This window comes from Erpetoichthys calabaricus, chromosome 18, assembly GCF_900747795.2.
Source record: "Erpetoichthys calabaricus chromosome 18, fErpCal1.3, whole genome shotgun sequence".
NCBI lineage: Eukaryota > Metazoa > Chordata > Cladistia > Polypteriformes > Polypteridae > Erpetoichthys > Erpetoichthys calabaricus.
Genome location: NC_041411.2, coordinates 28,333,333 through 28,350,370, shown reverse-complemented (window position 1 = coordinate 28,350,370; position 17,038 = coordinate 28,333,333). Strand labels below are relative to the sequence as shown.

General features: G+C 39.4%; 1 protein-coding gene across 1 annotated transcript in view; it reads left to right on the top strand.

Moving 5' to 3' along the window:
- The first annotated feature begins 538 nt into the window (after positions 1-538).
- Positions 539-17,038, top strand: part of LOC114668975 (aminoacylase-1-like) — a 47,733-nt gene continuing 31,233 nt past the window's right edge. Inside the window, exons 1-4 of the mRNA XM_028825031.2 lie at positions 539-734; positions 7,313-7,470; positions 12,683-12,747; positions 13,059-13,163. Of these exons, the coding sequence (XP_028680864.1) occupies positions 7,338-7,470; positions 12,683-12,747; positions 13,059-13,163 (303 nt within the window). The 5' untranslated portion in view covers positions 539-734; positions 7,313-7,337. The remainder of the gene's footprint in view (positions 735-7,312; positions 7,471-12,682; positions 12,748-13,058; positions 13,164-17,038) is intronic.

The window sequence follows — 17,038 nt, the reverse complement described above, 5'->3', positions numbered from 1 at the left end:
GAAATGTCATCTCCTTCAAAAGTGTATTTTTCTGAAATAGTTTTGTAAACAGACGTTTCTGTACGCAATCAAACGCCCGCCTCAACATTCTCAAATTATAAATTCGCTGTTTTGTAGCCAAGTAATCCATATTTCGCTCTTCCCAGTCCTGGCTCCTCTCTTGTGTCTTCAACGTACAGGTCTGCCATTGATTACTCCACTCAAATCAAAATAGGCGACCGGGTGCCATTTACAGCTTCGCTTAGGACAGCAGAAAAGCGAGAGGCGGCCCTGACTGAAGGACACGGGCAAGTAAGGTCGGATACATCGTCAGTGACGACGATCGCACTTGAACTGGGCACCTGCTCTCAAGGTGATAAAGAAAGTGTAAAGTCGAGCATTGCGAAAATGGCCTTTCTTTCACAACACGTATTTTAGTTAATAAATAATCCTTAACATCATAAATAGTTTACTAAAAGTCAAAATGTGTTATCTTTGAAAAATAAAGAGGGAGTGGAAATTAAGCCGCGGGCGCATAAAAGAAACCCCGCGACCTGCGGCTGTCTAGCGATCGCTTGCTTTTCTATCGACTGCTCATGCCTTGCGGGTTTGCCAATTACCGATCATACAGTCCGGCAGGGAACGCACTCGTCTGAACTTCACTCTGTGTAAGGATTGCAGGAGCGGAGCAGGCGTGGTTTGCTATTTCCGTATTAGCTTCAATCGCGTCAAGTACTCGCCGTCTTCTTCGTCAGGTAATCATGATATCTCCTGTCGTTTTTTTGATGTTTAACGAGCACAAAGCATGCGGACTGAGTTGTAGAGTAAAAAAAAAACTAGTAAATTCTGCGCACGCGCAGCCGCAAGGCGACGACCCAGTGGCGGACTTTTTCGGTGTATTTAACGGGGAAAACACTAAAACATAAACGACAGTACGCTCAGGGACGCGCACTCGTTAGAGGTTCCACATCGACAGTAAACACATTTCTCAGTAAAGTTGAAGACACCCGAGTGAGGTCGAGTCGCGTCATTTGACGGATCACTTTGAAATACATAATACACTTTTAGAGAAGGAAACGCAACTGCAATGGGATCCAGGCTTCCAGGTGCGAGGGAACGAAGCATGACCCGATGGTGACACAGAGAACGTGATCTGAAATACTCCAAGGCGCCTTTTGTTCGTTTACCAACAGATTTAGAGATTTCGCGAATAAAGGTATCGCGTCTTTGGCATGAGGGTGAAACAAACAACCACCCGTCCATTTCTCAAACCTGCCTATTCAGTGTAGGTGTGCGGAGAAGCTGACTGGCAATCATCGAGTGTCAGGTAGGAGCAATTCCGGGACGGGGCGCCGTGCATCACACACACACATAAACGAGGGGCAGTGTAGGCATCCAGAGGAAACGCACCGACGTGCTTAGAGAAGACGAAATGGCTGTGCCGAGATTTGAACCCCATTACTTTGGAACTGTGAGATACTATTGATATCTACCTACCGACTGCAATGCGACCAAATTCACAGGTCGTAGGCTATGGTGCAGGTATGCACAAGCGAACACCACTGACACTCGCTCTTTGAATTCTGCTTTGGTCTTACACCCTACGTGTAGTAAAATGGTTGACCCGAGTGTGTGAAATTGCAGTAGAATGTATAGTTGTTTAAGAATCGCTTTGCCTTTCCATAACTGTATCCTAATGTGCGATACGAGCTACAGGGTCAGAATGGTGTTTCTGAGCTGTTAAAGAATAATAAGCACTGTGTCACCAGTCGGGTCTTGAGTTGGTGCCATCTCGACTGGCAACATTATCACCAAATTGAGACAAACTCCGCATCAATAACAAGGTGACGGAGACATTCACTTCTCTTCACACCTGGATTGTGAGGACTACTGGCTGACATGTTTAGGTTGTTAATTTGCTCTTCCATTTCTTACTTCTGAGACGGCAGAGTGCATGTGTGGGTCTACCCAGTAGCAGACTGGCATGGTTGCTTCTACCCGTCTCAATTCTGCTGCCAGTACAGGACAAACTCATAAAATAAAGACATGGCCGCTGAGTGTTTTATGGAGTGTGTGTGTGTGTTTTTCTTTATCACAATAAATTAAAATGCAGACCAATGTGGAGCAGTGCACTAGAGCAGATGTGGAGATTTTTTTAATACATTATTTATAATGACAGTAAAATTGTTTGAATTATTTTTTCTAAGTAGAGAACTTGTTGCTTTTAGCATCCTTAAGTTAAACAAATATTTAAATATCTCCATCCATCCATTTTCCAACCCGCTGAATCCGAACACAGGGGTCTGCTGGAGCCAATCCCAGCCAGCACAGGGTGCAAGGCAGGAACAAACCCCGGGCAGGGCGTCAGCCCACCGCTGGGCACACACACACACCAAACACAATTTAGGATCGCCAGTGCACCTAACCTGCATGTCTTTGGACTGTGGGAGGAAACCCACGCAGACAATAGAGAATAACAAAAATGAGATTTTAAACTGGTACACAAAATAAACACATTTAAATCAAGAACAGGCCAAACAGTAAAATTAAGACTTGAAACAATTAACAGTCTGTAAAGCGTTCTGTAAGCTGGGAGTAAGAAAGGTGAAATTCTGTCTCTTCCTCAAGTTTAAAATTAGCCAAGGGGATTGCTGAAAAAGAAACACAACTAGAATGAGGGTCCATGTTGGACTGTTGGGTTAGAAAGCCCTTAAGCCAAGCCATATTGTACCTTATCATTTCTGCAATTAAATGCACAGCAGTGGACAATTTGTGCCGTTTCAATCGATGGATTAATTCACCTTTAACTTAAAAGTGTTCCTTCTCTGCTATTTTCCTTTATCCTGTAGACATGCATTTAGGTAAGAATGCCCTCTGAAGCTGGATACTTCATTTAAAAGCCTGTCCGCCCTCTTCTTACGCAGCATTTGGATGCAAACTGAAGAAGCAGTTGAGTCCTTTTGAAACGGAGACGCAGTTTCACGTAAAGTAGTCATTTTATGGTGGCACATCATTAGGCTGAGGACCGTTACTTTAACTTCGTGTTTCACTCCTTTTTTTTGTAATAATAGTAATTTATTGCACTTCTTTGGGGAAGCAACTGGAAAACGGGCAATATAAAATAAGTCCTTAGTAGTGTCATCAATGTCAAGACCTGTTATGGTTGGGTTTAGAATGGAAGTGGTCAGGGTGCATCTTTGGATGTGGAATATTAATTGACATATGGATGCAAATTTTCTAAAGAATAATAATTGTATGTCTGCACTAGGTATCCTTTGTTGTTCCTTCAAATATCATTTTTTTGAATTTATCCACAGACTGCACACATGGTTCCGTCCATCCATCCATCCATTATCCAATCCGCTATATCCTAACACAGGGTCACAGGGGTCTGCTGGAGCCAACACAGGGCGCAAGGCAAGAAACAAACCCCGGGCAGGGTGCCAGCTCACCACAGGACACACACACACACAGATTTTTAATAAAAACAAAGTTAAAATGTGAGAACAATACGACAGTCCAAGCACACACTATCAGGTGGACTGACACGTTTCATATTGGTCTTTTGTGGATGACAGAGAGTGTGTTTGGTGCTTTGCGATGGACCACCATAACGGTCAGGGTTTGTTCCTATCCTGATGTTGCCTAATCCTAAGCAGTTGGCTTCATAAAGTGAATGAATGAAAACTGTAGAGTTAAAAGTAAAGCAGGAGGGAAACCCCAAAAATAACCCGTCCAATATGTGTGTGATGTTTTTATTCATTTTTTGTCTTTTGATTTTGAGCCAAGTATTTCATTTCAAAGCATGACACCACAACTGTTAGAATGTTTGCAATTACAGAAATTAACCAAATGGAGCAATCATCTCTTAAATCTTGTGAGTAAGCCGGAGTGTATTAGGTTACAAAACATGCAGCAAATTCATTTATTTTGACGTGTGCAATCAGAGTGTACATGCATACAAATCCAATTCAGGGGACCAGAGCCTATCTCGGTAACACACGGTGGGTTAGATTCCATGCAGACAATGATAGGGTGCAAGATTCAAATCGAAGACCCTTGAGTTTTTAAGGCAGCAGTGCCCCACTTTGCTGTCCCCAACCACAATACAATGTATGTTGAAATGGAATTGATTCATAGTGATTTAGATATGGGCCCCTACTTGGTTTAATATCAAGTAGAGGAGTGATAAAATGCTGCAATGGAACAAAATACGCAGAAAAGACTGTAAAACTAACAAAAGCACAATAAGTTTGATAGTCCGAGTTCCTTCATCAGTCTTCTTTGGCTAGCTAATAAAGAAGTTGTACCAGTGTCTCGTCTTGGTTCTTTTTCTTTTTACTTTTTGACTAAGTACATTCATATTCTTAAGACCCTTTGTGTGAGGAAATGTTAGTATTTGAATATTTGACAAAACAGGGGTAGGATTAGGAAATGTTAGTATTTGAATATTTGACAAAACAGGGTTAGGAAATGTTAGTATTTGAATATTTGACAAAACAGGGTTAGGCGTTAGGGTTAGGAAATGTTAGTTTTTGAATACAGTAATCCCTCACTTATCGCAGGAGATAGGTTCCAAGGCCGACCGCGATAACTGAATTTCCGCGAAGTAGGGACACCATATTTATTTTATTATTTAACATGTATTTGGACGTTTTTAAACCCTCCCTGTATTGTTTCAACCCACCCTTTACTCTATTAATAACAGGGACAACTGCTAAGCAATATAAAATCGGTAGATAAGTTTACACTTACTGTATAGCGAAGTACACGTAGCTATATATGACGTGATGAATATGCTGCCTAGTAAAAATGATGACGATTGAAGGTGATAATCCCCTGAATGCAGTAGCAAGAGCACGTTAATGTTGAATGAGTGAGATGAGACTTCCTGGTTAATGCAGCACTCCATCGCTGAGCCAATCAGCAGCACACAGGAACTTAACTGCGTGCTCTGATTGGGTAGCTTCTCAGCCATCCGCCAATAGCATCTCTTGTATGAAATCAACTGGGCAAACCAACTGAGGAAGCAAATACCAGAAGTAAAAAGACGCATTGTCTGCAGGAAAAATCCGCGTTATGTATTTAGATATGCTTACATATAAAATCCGCGAAGTCGTGAATCTGCGAAAAGTGAACCGCGAAGTAGCGAGGGATTACTGTATTTGACAAAATGGGTAGGGTTAGGAAATGTTAGTATTTGAATATTTGACAAAACAGGGTTAGGGTTAGGAAATGTTAGTATTTGAATATTTGACAAAACAGGGTTAGGTGTTAGGGTTAGGAAATGTTAGTTTTTGAATATTTGACAAAATGGGTAGAGTTAGGAAATGTTAGTATTTGAATATTTGACAAAACAGGGGTAGGGTTAGGAAATGTTAGTATTTGAATATTTGACAAAACAGGGACACCACATGATGTCTGACAAGCATTTAACTGTTATAGTATAATAGACACAGTTCTTAATTTATCATACAGTACAAAAATACAGGCTTTCTTTCCTTCCACCCTGCACTCCATTAGCTCTTTGTTTTTCTTGCGAACCAGTCAGCTTTTCCTGATAATTGCACAGTAACTTCTGTTCTCTAGGCTGTGGAGCTACATTTGTCCCTTTGCATGTGAGACTGGATTAAGGCGGTGAATGACTGCCAAGAAACAAAAGTCGCCACACTATTTAGTGCACATGGGGGATTTTACAGGAGGAAAATTGAATATGTGTGCCAACAAACCTATGCTTTCCATGTTAGTATCAGTCAGAAAAGCAAATGAGTGAGTAATAAGTTGATTTTTGGGTAACCGAGAAATGAAACCTGGCCAGCCAATGAATGGGCTGCTGTAGCTAAGCTACCGTGACGGGCTGATGCAGCAGGTCTGGTGGTCTGGACAGAGACAACAATGTGCTGTTAAAGTCGCAGATGTCAAGTGTGCACTTGTAAGCTTTCACATAAAGACGCGTGTCTTTTACAGACTCGACCATTACCTTCTCTACCATCTGGTATGTAACCTTAATAACAAATGCAACTGGGATACCCTTGATTTTAACTGAAAAACACAGGGCAGCAGTATTAAACTTTCTGTGTATTATTTAATGTTAAAAAGAATTTAAAAAATCGCCTAATACTTGGAAATATTCTTTGTGCATAAACAACTCAAATTGAAGATTAAATATATTTGAGTCTTGACAGACGGATATCAACAAGAGTGAAAGGGAAGGTCTGCGGGACGGTAGTGAGACCAGCTATGTTATATGGGTTGGAGACGGTGGCACTGACCAGAAAGCAGGAGACAGAGCTGGAGGTAGCAGAGTTAAAGATGCTACGATTTGCACTGGGTGTGACGAGGATGGAAATGAGGCCATTGGAGGGTCAGCTCAAGTTGGACGGTTGGGAAACATCAAGTCGAGTTTTGAAAGTCCCCAACGTCTTACTGTCTACCACACTACTATGTAGCTTAAAACAAAGACAAAGAGACAGTCAGAGAGGCGAGATTGCGTTGGTTTGGACATGTGCAGAGAAGAGATGCTGAGTATAATGAGAGAAGGGTTCTAAGGATAGAGCTACCAGGCAAGAGGAGAAGAGGAAGGCCTAAGAGGAGGTGTATGGATGTGGTGAGAGAGGACATGCAGGTGATGGGTGTGAGAGAGGAAGATGTAGAGGACAGAAAGAAATGGAAGAAGATGGTCCGTTGTGGCAACCCCTAACGGGAGCAGCTGAAAGAAGAAGAAGTTATAAAAATCTGAGTCAGATTGACAACATGAAATACAAGAAGTTGTATTGTAAATATTAATTCTGTTTCATATTGTGAAGGAAAAAAATTGGGAATGAGATATGTTGAAGGTTCCTTTCTAGTGATAGTTATAAGTTTCTCTTGCCTATCTGTTTATCCAACAGAGAATTCATGGAGGTTTGCCTGACTGTACCTGCCTCGGTACTCGTGTATTATAACCCCCACCACAGGGAAGAGAAAAACTTCATTATATATATATATATATATATATATATTTTTTTTTTTTACTTTTTTTCTTTTTTTTACAAAATAAAAACATGAATATGTAAATTTAGATTAGTTACTTTTGAAACATTACTTCTGTCGCAAAGTTCCTAACGTCGTTAAGTATAAGATTGCCGTTGAATGGCGGGGTTATAACACACGAGTAGCCCTGCCTCTTCCAGAATAACACTAGTAATTTTAAAGGATTTAGGGCTGGAAATCAATTTTTTTTTAATTGTGAAATACAAGATATTTTGTAAGCTGTAATCAGTACTTTTTTGTATTGATTTGCTGATATATGTTATAGCTTTGGGGAGACGCTGAGATGTTCATTCTGTTTTAGGTTTGACAAAGATTTCTGGGTCAGTATGCTTCCAGATAAAGATGGACTCGGCGGGAGTGGCAGATGTGAGAATCCTTTAGACCCAAGTGAGCACACTTCTGTAAGCCTGTTTCGTGAGTACCTGAGGATCAAGACTGTGCATCCGGAGCCGGACTATGGTCTGTGTTATTTTATTTATTTATTTATTTATTAATGTTTGTTTCAGATATAAAGCTGCTCAAGGGCAATTTAGCCTTTCTTCTTTATAAAAAGCCCTAAAGACAAAGTCTAAGCCATGTCTATTTTATACATACACCCATCAGCCACAACAATAAAAAACACTTACTTAATATTATGTTGGTCCTCTGAAGGTTTTCTGTGGTATCTGACACTAAGATATTAGCAGTAGATCATTTAAGCCCTGTAAGTTGCAAAGCGGAGCCTCCATGGATTAGACTTCTTTCCCCAGCACATCCCATGGTTGGATTGAGAACTGGGGAACTTGGATACCAAGTCAACACCTTGAACTCTTTGTCTTGTTCCTCAAACCATTCCTTGAAAATGTTTTGGGATTGGACAAGGTAAACTAGCCTTCTCTCCCTGCATACATCAATGACCCTGTCCCCGGTTCACTGGTAGTCCTTCCTTGGACCACTTTCAGAAGATACTATATAGTGCATCCTGGGAACATCCATCCAGACCTGCCATTTTGGAGATGTTCTGACCCAGTTGTCTAGCCATCACAATTTGGCCCTTGGGCAAGAGTAAATATGTGAGAGACTTTGACATTTTTCCTGTTTCCAACACATTCCATTCAAGAGCTATCTGGTCTCTTGCTGCCTTGTATACCGCACCCCTTGACAGGTGCCATTGTAACAAGATGTTGACTGCTATTCACTTCATCTGTCAGTGGTTGATGTTGCGTATGCTCTGGTTTTGCTTATTCTTGTTGTATGAGAGCAGTTTTTCCTCTCTCTTTTTCTGGGATTCGCTGTGAACAGTTATTGACTACTAAACTGCATGTATTCAGCTTAACATTCTATAACACAGATGAGATAGTAATTCGCACTCTCATGGCAATGATGCATTGGATGGGAAAGCTTGAGAAACAGGAGAGCTCATAAAGTTGGCTGGACCACAGATTTGCTTAATTTTAATGAGTGCAAGCATTTTTTAAATACAGTTTGTTCAGAATACTTTTTGATTTTAATGCTGTGTTTTTGATTTTAACATAATGCTATGTTATTCTGTGACCAATTGTTTAAATTAAATGAAGGCAAGACTGTGTGCTTTCAATTGAAGTACACCAGATTGGGTGATATACTCAGTCGCAAGGCTGCAGACTGTGCGGCTACAACATTATTTTTCCAGGATAATAGTTGTTTAATTGTTTTTTGAATTTCTCCTGGGTGGCTGTGACATGTTATGTGTTTTGTATTATTCTTCTGTCTATGAGCATAAGCAGGTGAGCTATGAACATGCAACCAGTTTAGCTTTTAAGCCATTAATCTACTTTACCCACTTTCTGTGGTGCCTGCTGCCTTCTGACTGTGTTTCTACAAATCTGAGATCTGTACTTTTTTCAGTATCAATGCCCCGCTAGAGTAAGTAATTGGTTTAGTGTAACAACCTGATTGTGAAGAGATTTCTGTAAAAATGTTTCAACTGTGCAGTAGATAAGCTTGTTTATTGTACAACATCGTAATGATATTTGAATTCTGTGTTATAATTATACCAAGAAAAGGAACAAACCAGGCATTCAGCAGGTGGGTATGTCACTAACCTGATCTTTGCGCGCATGCTTATTGCTGTAATTGTTCACTTGTGTGTAAAACAGTTTGGACGGTTCATGGTGTGTGTGATGAAGTTATTACCGAGCCGATGGGACACAATCCGCATGTGTTTAATGAAGGGGGAAAAAAACCCCAAAACTAACCATTCCAGTTTATGACACAGTGAGATCTGAATTGCGCATACCTATTCACAACTGACAGGACTGTATTTTCATTTCAATTCCACTTTAATTGACCATAATGAGAATATTATGGAAATATTTTGTTATTCCACAGAGATCATTACAGGTTCTGTCTTCAGGTTTGGATTAAGCATGTTGTTTTTCTGACTTTCATTACACAATGAAGAAAGTTTCCACATAAGAAACGATGAAAATATTAAAATTATATATACAGGGAGTCCTCGAGTTATGACACGGTTCCGTTCGTACAACAGTGATGTAACCCGAATTTTGGTGTAAGTCGAAACACACCCTAGCCTAAGTCACTTACCTATCCTAACACATTTGAAATATGATAATCTAGAACATAAAAACACAACTAAGCCACAGAAAAAGGAAAAGAACATAAATTTACTGTACTATAGTAACATAAAAAATGACAAAAAAAATGAGTGTAAAAAAAAAAAAATTCCTTACTGTTATTCCTTCTCATCTCTTTACAATGTCTAATTTCACTTCCATTGTGATGGCTTTCCTCTTCTTCGAAGCACTACCATCTGAAGACTCTGACTTTCGTTTATGAGCCATGATAAGGGTCAAAAAGTCGGCAAACAAGCAACGCAAACAGAACACGTGTGCCGTGCGAAACCAAACTAGTTTGCCAACTCCCTCACTCAAACGCCGTGCGACCAAACTAGTTCGCCCACATAGTCTGTAAGTACGACGCTAACGGCGTAAGCCGAAACACTCACATCTCAATTTTTTAAGTTTTTATGGGAGTGAGCGTTGTAAACTCGAAACGTCGCATGTCGAGACGTTGTAACCCGAGGACCCCCTGTTTATAAATAATGCATCTGTAGTCTTTATTTTTCCAGTCACATAATAAATGAATGTCCCCTTTCCCTGTTGAATTATTTTTGCCATTTACCTCTGTGGACAAATTGTGTTTGTTTAAAAATACCTTTTAGTTATTAATTATTATTAATAAAATTGGCATTTGTCTTAAGGAATCAGGTTTACAAAACCTAAAAGCCCACCAGTTTTATAGAAATAAATGGTCCTTTTTCAAGAAAGAAAGACAATGCAGCCTTGGTTTGCATGGCATTGCAGTGAGCGTCTCCTATGCCAGTGTTAACTGAAACTTCCCACTTGATTTCTTTAATCCAATCTCAATTCCAGTTGACGTAATTGGGTCGCAGGCTGAAGGACTCAAGAACAAAGAGACACCTGTTATTAATCTTCTTTAAAAAAAACGTTCAACTTTACATCAACAGATTTTAACTTTTGAGGTGAACTCCTCATTTAAATCAATCATCGGTCAATTCTAAATGTTGATTTTGATGTGTAATATATTTAGTCTAACGTTTTACAGTAAGTGCTTGCTGCTGCATTATATTAAACTTATTACAAACAATGTTCCTTCTGATGTGTTTAGTGGTGTCTCTGTAAAACCTGTTGAGAAACCAAATTTATGAATTTAAAACCTATAAAATGAAAATATTCTCTAGTAGACCAGCATTAAAACAGCATCAAATAGTTCAGTTTAGGATTAACAGCACATGAATGGAGTGCAGTGAAATTCTTACTTACAGGTCTAATCAAATCACCAGTGTCGTTTGTGTGCACAATCCTAATCTAATGTGAATATTTTTATTCACCCATATGACACTTCCAGTTGAATTTTATAACTTAAAAATACTTTTTCATACATTTTTTAATTGAATAAATAAATGGTATATTTAAAAATTTTAAAAGTGAAAGATGTGTGAACAACGTTGTTCAAAAAAGAGTTAAATGAGTAGAAAACTAAAGCATAAAGATATATAAATGCTAAATATATTTAACTAGCACACTAATACAATGTAGACGGCCAGCAATGGGGCTATGCTAAAAATTATTAGGGAATACTGTCAAAATTTTGTTGTTAGTACTAAAGCAAAAAAAAAATTGCTTTAGGTACAGTATGTGTTCAACATTTCTTGCATTTCTCTCATTTCCCGTCATCCTACACTTACATAGATCGTTGTAGACACGGAACACGCATGAAATGCATGTGTTCCAAAATAACGATATTATGTACTCTATACAACTCCAGGCACCTCACGTGCAGATAAACAAGACTTGAGCTGGGAGAACTTTTTTGCCCGAGTTGAGCTCCGTCGGTAGGGGGGAATAGGACAGCAGTCTGCTTGTGCTGATCGACACACACTTACAAAAGAAAAGACGCTGATGGAGAGGTGCAGAGAAATTTTAAGGTGGGCCTTCAGGGATTCTAGTGCTAAGGAAGTCCGCATCACACGACTGACAAAGGACCGTGTAGCAAACACAGAGTGCACTCCAACGCAAGCAGAGTTCACCACTTGAACCCGGAGCAACAATGAACAGCTCCACACGCTATTGCACATTATGCTTAAAGACTTGGTATCATAAAGCTGTTGATTTGTGTTTGAATATTTTAGAGCTCTAAATAGCTAATAAACAGCCAGCCTCTTCTGTGTTGTGTGTTTGTAAGCTGTATTCTTTGTCAATATGTATGCAGTTATCATATTTGTGTATTATGTGGTTTTAAAAATAAGTGTGCTTCAGTTATCTTAACATGTCTAATGGTCGGAAACCCCTCCTACAGAGAAAGGTAAGGAAGATAAAGTGGGAGCCTTACCAAATTACGAAAGTTAATTAAAGGCATTGGCAAAGGCAAGACTGATGATTAAGTGATTGATTAATGTCAATCAATCAATTTTTGTCTTGCATCCATACGCAATTTCCTACATTTATTTGGTATCCCTGGTTGGGCAGAAACAGGAATCTCTTATTTTCCTACATTACTGATCTTTTTTTAGTTGTACAATCAAACATTTTTTGCCGTGCTGCTTTTCAGACTAATATTTACTCAGTTTAATTTAAGTGTGGACGGTATTGTTAACATTGGAATTCTGCTTGTTTAAATAGAATCTTGCATCTTTTCCACCTGAAAATTTCCTTAGCTTCCAAAACATACGCTGTTTTGACTTGAATTTCCACCCGCTGTGTTAAACTATACTTGTCATTCTTCTTTGAACGCGTTTTTTATTGTGTTTGGGATGCTTCAAATACAAGCTAAATGTTGATATTTACATCACTTTGCCTAGTTTAATTTTGCGGCATAAATCCAGAGTGATTTGAACCTTGCCCCTGTCTCACATTGTTAGGCTGAGCAGTTATCTAAATCTGCCAGGGCTTCAGTTGTTTGTGGGTTGTTTTGTTTTTTTAAAGATAATAATATAGTGAAGAAGTAGTATAATAATGTATGGTGATTTATAAGCTGTCTTGGGTTAAATTGTCTGAAAAATGAAATCCTGGCCATTCTAAATCTGCACGGAGAGTAGGGCACTTAGGTTGTGTGATTTAAAGACTTGCTTTTGCCTCGTTGTCATCTCTGTGCCTTTTTCTCTTTCCAGATACCGCACTGAAATTCTTGGAGAGGATTGCAACAGAGCTAGGATTGCCATTCAAGAAAGTTGAAGTATGTAAAAATAATCGGGCAAAAGTTGCCTCCACAGTACTGTCACTGAGGAAGCTCTCGGCTAATGAATGTGTACTAGAGAACACTTCTCAAAAATGTCTCTGACTTTACACTTCGCTCTTACAGTTCACTTGATTTACTGTATAACGAATGCTAGATCTTCAGACTGGTATAAGAAGTACATTGTAATGTATTTTCCTTTGACTGTTAGTAGATTGGTGAAATGTTACACAGTCCTCTTTTCTGTTATGTGTTGAATTAGTATTTGCTATCATTTAAAATTTGAAACCCTACTTGCTTGTTCTGCTAAGGTGTGCCCCAGACGTGTTGTGGCCATTATTACCTGGGAAGGAACTCGCCCTAAGTTGAAGTCCATCTTGTTAAACTCCCATACAGATGTTGTGCCTGTGTTCCAGGTAAGGCAGTGTATATTTGAATACAGTGAACAGTGTATGTAATGTAATTTTGAATAGCAGAATGCCTTTATAAAGTTCGATTCTTACGAAGATGTTTTCACCACATGCATAAACTATAAGAAGACGAATCAGGTTTCTGGGTGATTATTTTTCCATTTCCTTATTTGCATTCACCCTTTTGGCTGGCACCTTTTATATAAGGTGACTTACAACATTTATGATACAATTGGTTATATTATATTTGGTTTTCCAAATGGAGCACAGGCAGATCAAGTGAGTTGCTCATGGTCACCCAGTGTCAGTAGCGGGATTTGAACCCACAACCTCCAAAGCTTTAACCGCTACACTACTGCCTGCCCTTTTTATGTTGTGTCTATAGTAGTGAAACACATTTAGAAAAAAAAATGGCAGAAAATAGTCAAATCTTCTTTTTGCTTTCATGTAGATGGAGTTTTGATGTGGTCAAAAATCTGTTAATCAAGTTAAGTTTAGATTCTGATTCTGCAATATTTGTTTAAAATGTTGAGAAATGTTGTATAGACACTACACCGAAATGAAGTCTGTGTCCGTTAGTGGAAAATCAACGGTGAAATTATACATGATTCTTTTTTAAATTTTATTGTGTAGTGCTCCTGGATGACTAAAACTCTAGGAAAGATATAAAAACAAGCTTTGAACACCGAGACCTATGAAAAATGTTAACTTCCAAAACAAAAAAATAACCTACCTTTCTCTAACAAGCTTTATAATTTTTTATTTTGTTACAGGCTCCAGGCCAATTATTTCTGTACTAGTACTTATCCTAATAACCTTCAAAAACAGTTTGGCCAATGTCCAACTATAACTGCATGGGGTTTGTTTATTTTAGGCGAGGTTTTAGCCGTGTGCTCCATGGGTACAGGCCTACTGTATTGATTTGCAAAGTTTTTGCATGAGCAGTTTCTGAGAGGCATATAATTCATTTAAATATACTGTACATGCATTCACATACACAGTCAAATACATTTATAAGGGAAGATAGCTGGCAGTTCATCCCTGCTAAAGCACATGTTGCATGGTAAGAGAAAGAAAAGGACACAAACACACACACCGAGATCTGTAAAGGTGGACGTAGAGCGAGTGTTTAAGGCATTTCTGTACTAATCTGTCCGTCTATGCAGCTTGTTTACTTCATTTGAGCCAATGTGTTTAGTTTCAAATTAAATATTTAGTTCATTCACTTTATTAAATTTCCTGTTCATTTTATTTTGCATATATTTGTGTACATATTATTATAAAAGTTAATATACTTGTTTGTATATTATTGCACAGTACAGTTGGTTGTATTGTAAAAATCCTCTGTTTAGTGATACCACAGGAAATCTACATGGAAGTATTGCATGGAACATTCCATGCGGATTTTTTTGATTATCAGTTGGCAAACCGATAGTTTTGTTCCTTGAAGATGACAGGGTTGGCATAATCATCTGCAGAAACTGAAACTTTGTTCCAGTGTGTTTTTATAATTCTTATAAATGATCTCTCTTCACTTCAATTTTCGCCAGTCTCCTTTGCTTGCCGGAGATTTAAGCCTGTGGTCACTTTTAGATGAGATGGAGGGGTGGTGATATAATGTGTGAGTAGCCACATACATATGTTTAGTGGAAGAACACAAAGTACTGCTGAAAAAGTAAAAAGTGAGAGGGTGACATGTTATAATTGCCCTGTAATTTCACGACTGCAACAGCTACTTTTAGCAATTAGTGAAATTTCTCAGGCATAATCCATCCATCCATCCATTTTCCAACCCGCTGAATCCGAACACAGGGTCACGGGGGTCTGCTGGAGCCAATCCCAGCCAACACAGGGCACAAGGCAGGAACCAATCCTGGGCAGGGTGCCAACCCACCGCAGGACCTCAGGCATAATCTACATGCCATTTGGTGTCAATGGGTGACATCTGAACTGATCCTGACCTTCCTGTCTGACATTAACCAGCATATTAATTCTGTTAGACCTCAGTGCAGCATTTGACACAGTCAGACATGACATCCTACTGTCCAGAATGGAGAACATGCTGGGTATCTCTGGCACTGCCCTCCAGTGGTTCAAGTCCTATCTGACTGATAGGCAAGAGTTTGTTAGTCTTGGCAACAGCAGATCCAACTCCGTGCCAGTCACACAAGGAGTCCCTCAGGGCTCTGTCCTTGGTCCTCTGCTTTTCTGTATTTATATGCTTCCCCTTGGCCATATTATCCGTAGTTATGGATTGGGTTATCATTTTTATGCAGATGATACTCAGCTCTACTTCAATGTTAAAAGTGGAACTTCATCAGAGCTTTCTCAGCTCACAACCTGCCTTAGTGAAATTAAAACCTGGATGGAGCAGAACTCTTTAAAATTAAATTGCAATAAAACTGAACTCCTGCAAATTGGGACTAAAATGCAACTTAATAAAATGAGCTCCTTCCCTGTCCATCTTGGCAGTGATCTCATCAGACCTGCCTCTACTGTAAAAAATCTTGGTGTCATTTTTGACTCCTCCCTCACTTATTCCGCCCACATAAATCACATTAAGAAACTTTCTTACTTTCACCTCCGTAACATATCCCGTGTTCGCTCCTTCCTCTCCTTCTCTAATGCTGAGAAACTTGTCCATGCTTTTATCACATCCCGCATCGATTATTGTAATTCCCTACTGGCAGGTGCCCCTTCTAATCTTATATCACAGCTCCAGCTTATTCAAAACTCAGCTGCAAGAGTCCTTACACGGACCAGCAGCAGCGAGCACATCACACCCATCCTGCTCCGTCTTCACTGGCTCCCTGTGTCCTACAGAATCGAATATAAAATCCTACTAATAACCTACAAAGCTTTAAATAACCTCGCACCAAACTACATCAGTGACCTCCTCCATCACTATGTGCCTGCCCGCCCACTAAGGTCCTCTGATTCTGGTAATCTTGTTGTGCCCCTCACTAATCTACACTCCATGGGTGACAGGGCCTTCAGCTGTATAGCGCCCAGACTCTGGAATGACCTACCGAAATTAATCAGGTCAGCTGACTCCATGAATTCCTTTAAAAAACAACTCAAAACTCATCTGTTCAGGAAGGCTTTTAGCTCTATTTGACTTTATTACCTTTCTCTCAGTTTACATCTCTGTCAAGATGCTAATGTAACCTGTGTGTGTGTGCTAGACCATCAATTATGTTGTCTGTTTTTTTTTTTTTCAGAATTTACTGTCTTAATCTTCTTTGTTTATTTATCTGGTTTGTACAATGCTATATACTGTATATTCTGCCGTTCTTTATTATATTCTGTAAGTGCCTTGAGCATGGGAAAGGCGCTATATAAATAAAATGTATTATTATTATTATTATTATTATTAAGGGGCTGGATTATTTCGGCATGGGAGATATCAACATCCTAAAATCCGGTTGCAGCTACAGTTCACACCACTGCCATTCTTGTTCATAGTCTTGTCACTTCTCGGCTGGACTACTGCAATTCACTCCTCTTTGGTCTCCTGAATAAATCTCTTCATAAGCTTCAGTTAGTCCAGAATTCTGCAGCACGTATCATCACTCGAATCCCATCTGTTCACCATATTACTCCGGTCTTGCAGCAGCTTCATTGGCTCCCGATTAAGTTTCGTATTGATTTTAAGATTCTACTATTAACATTTAAGGCCATCCATAACCTCGCCCCTCCATATCTGTCTGACCTTCTTCATGTTGCCATTCCATCCCGTAACCTTAGATCCTCTTCCTCCACCCATCTGACCGTCCCTCCCGCCCGTCTAACCACCATGGGGAGCACAGCATTCAGCTGTTCTGCTCCCAAGCTCTGGAATTCATTACCTGCGGATCTCCAAAATATCAAATCATATTCAT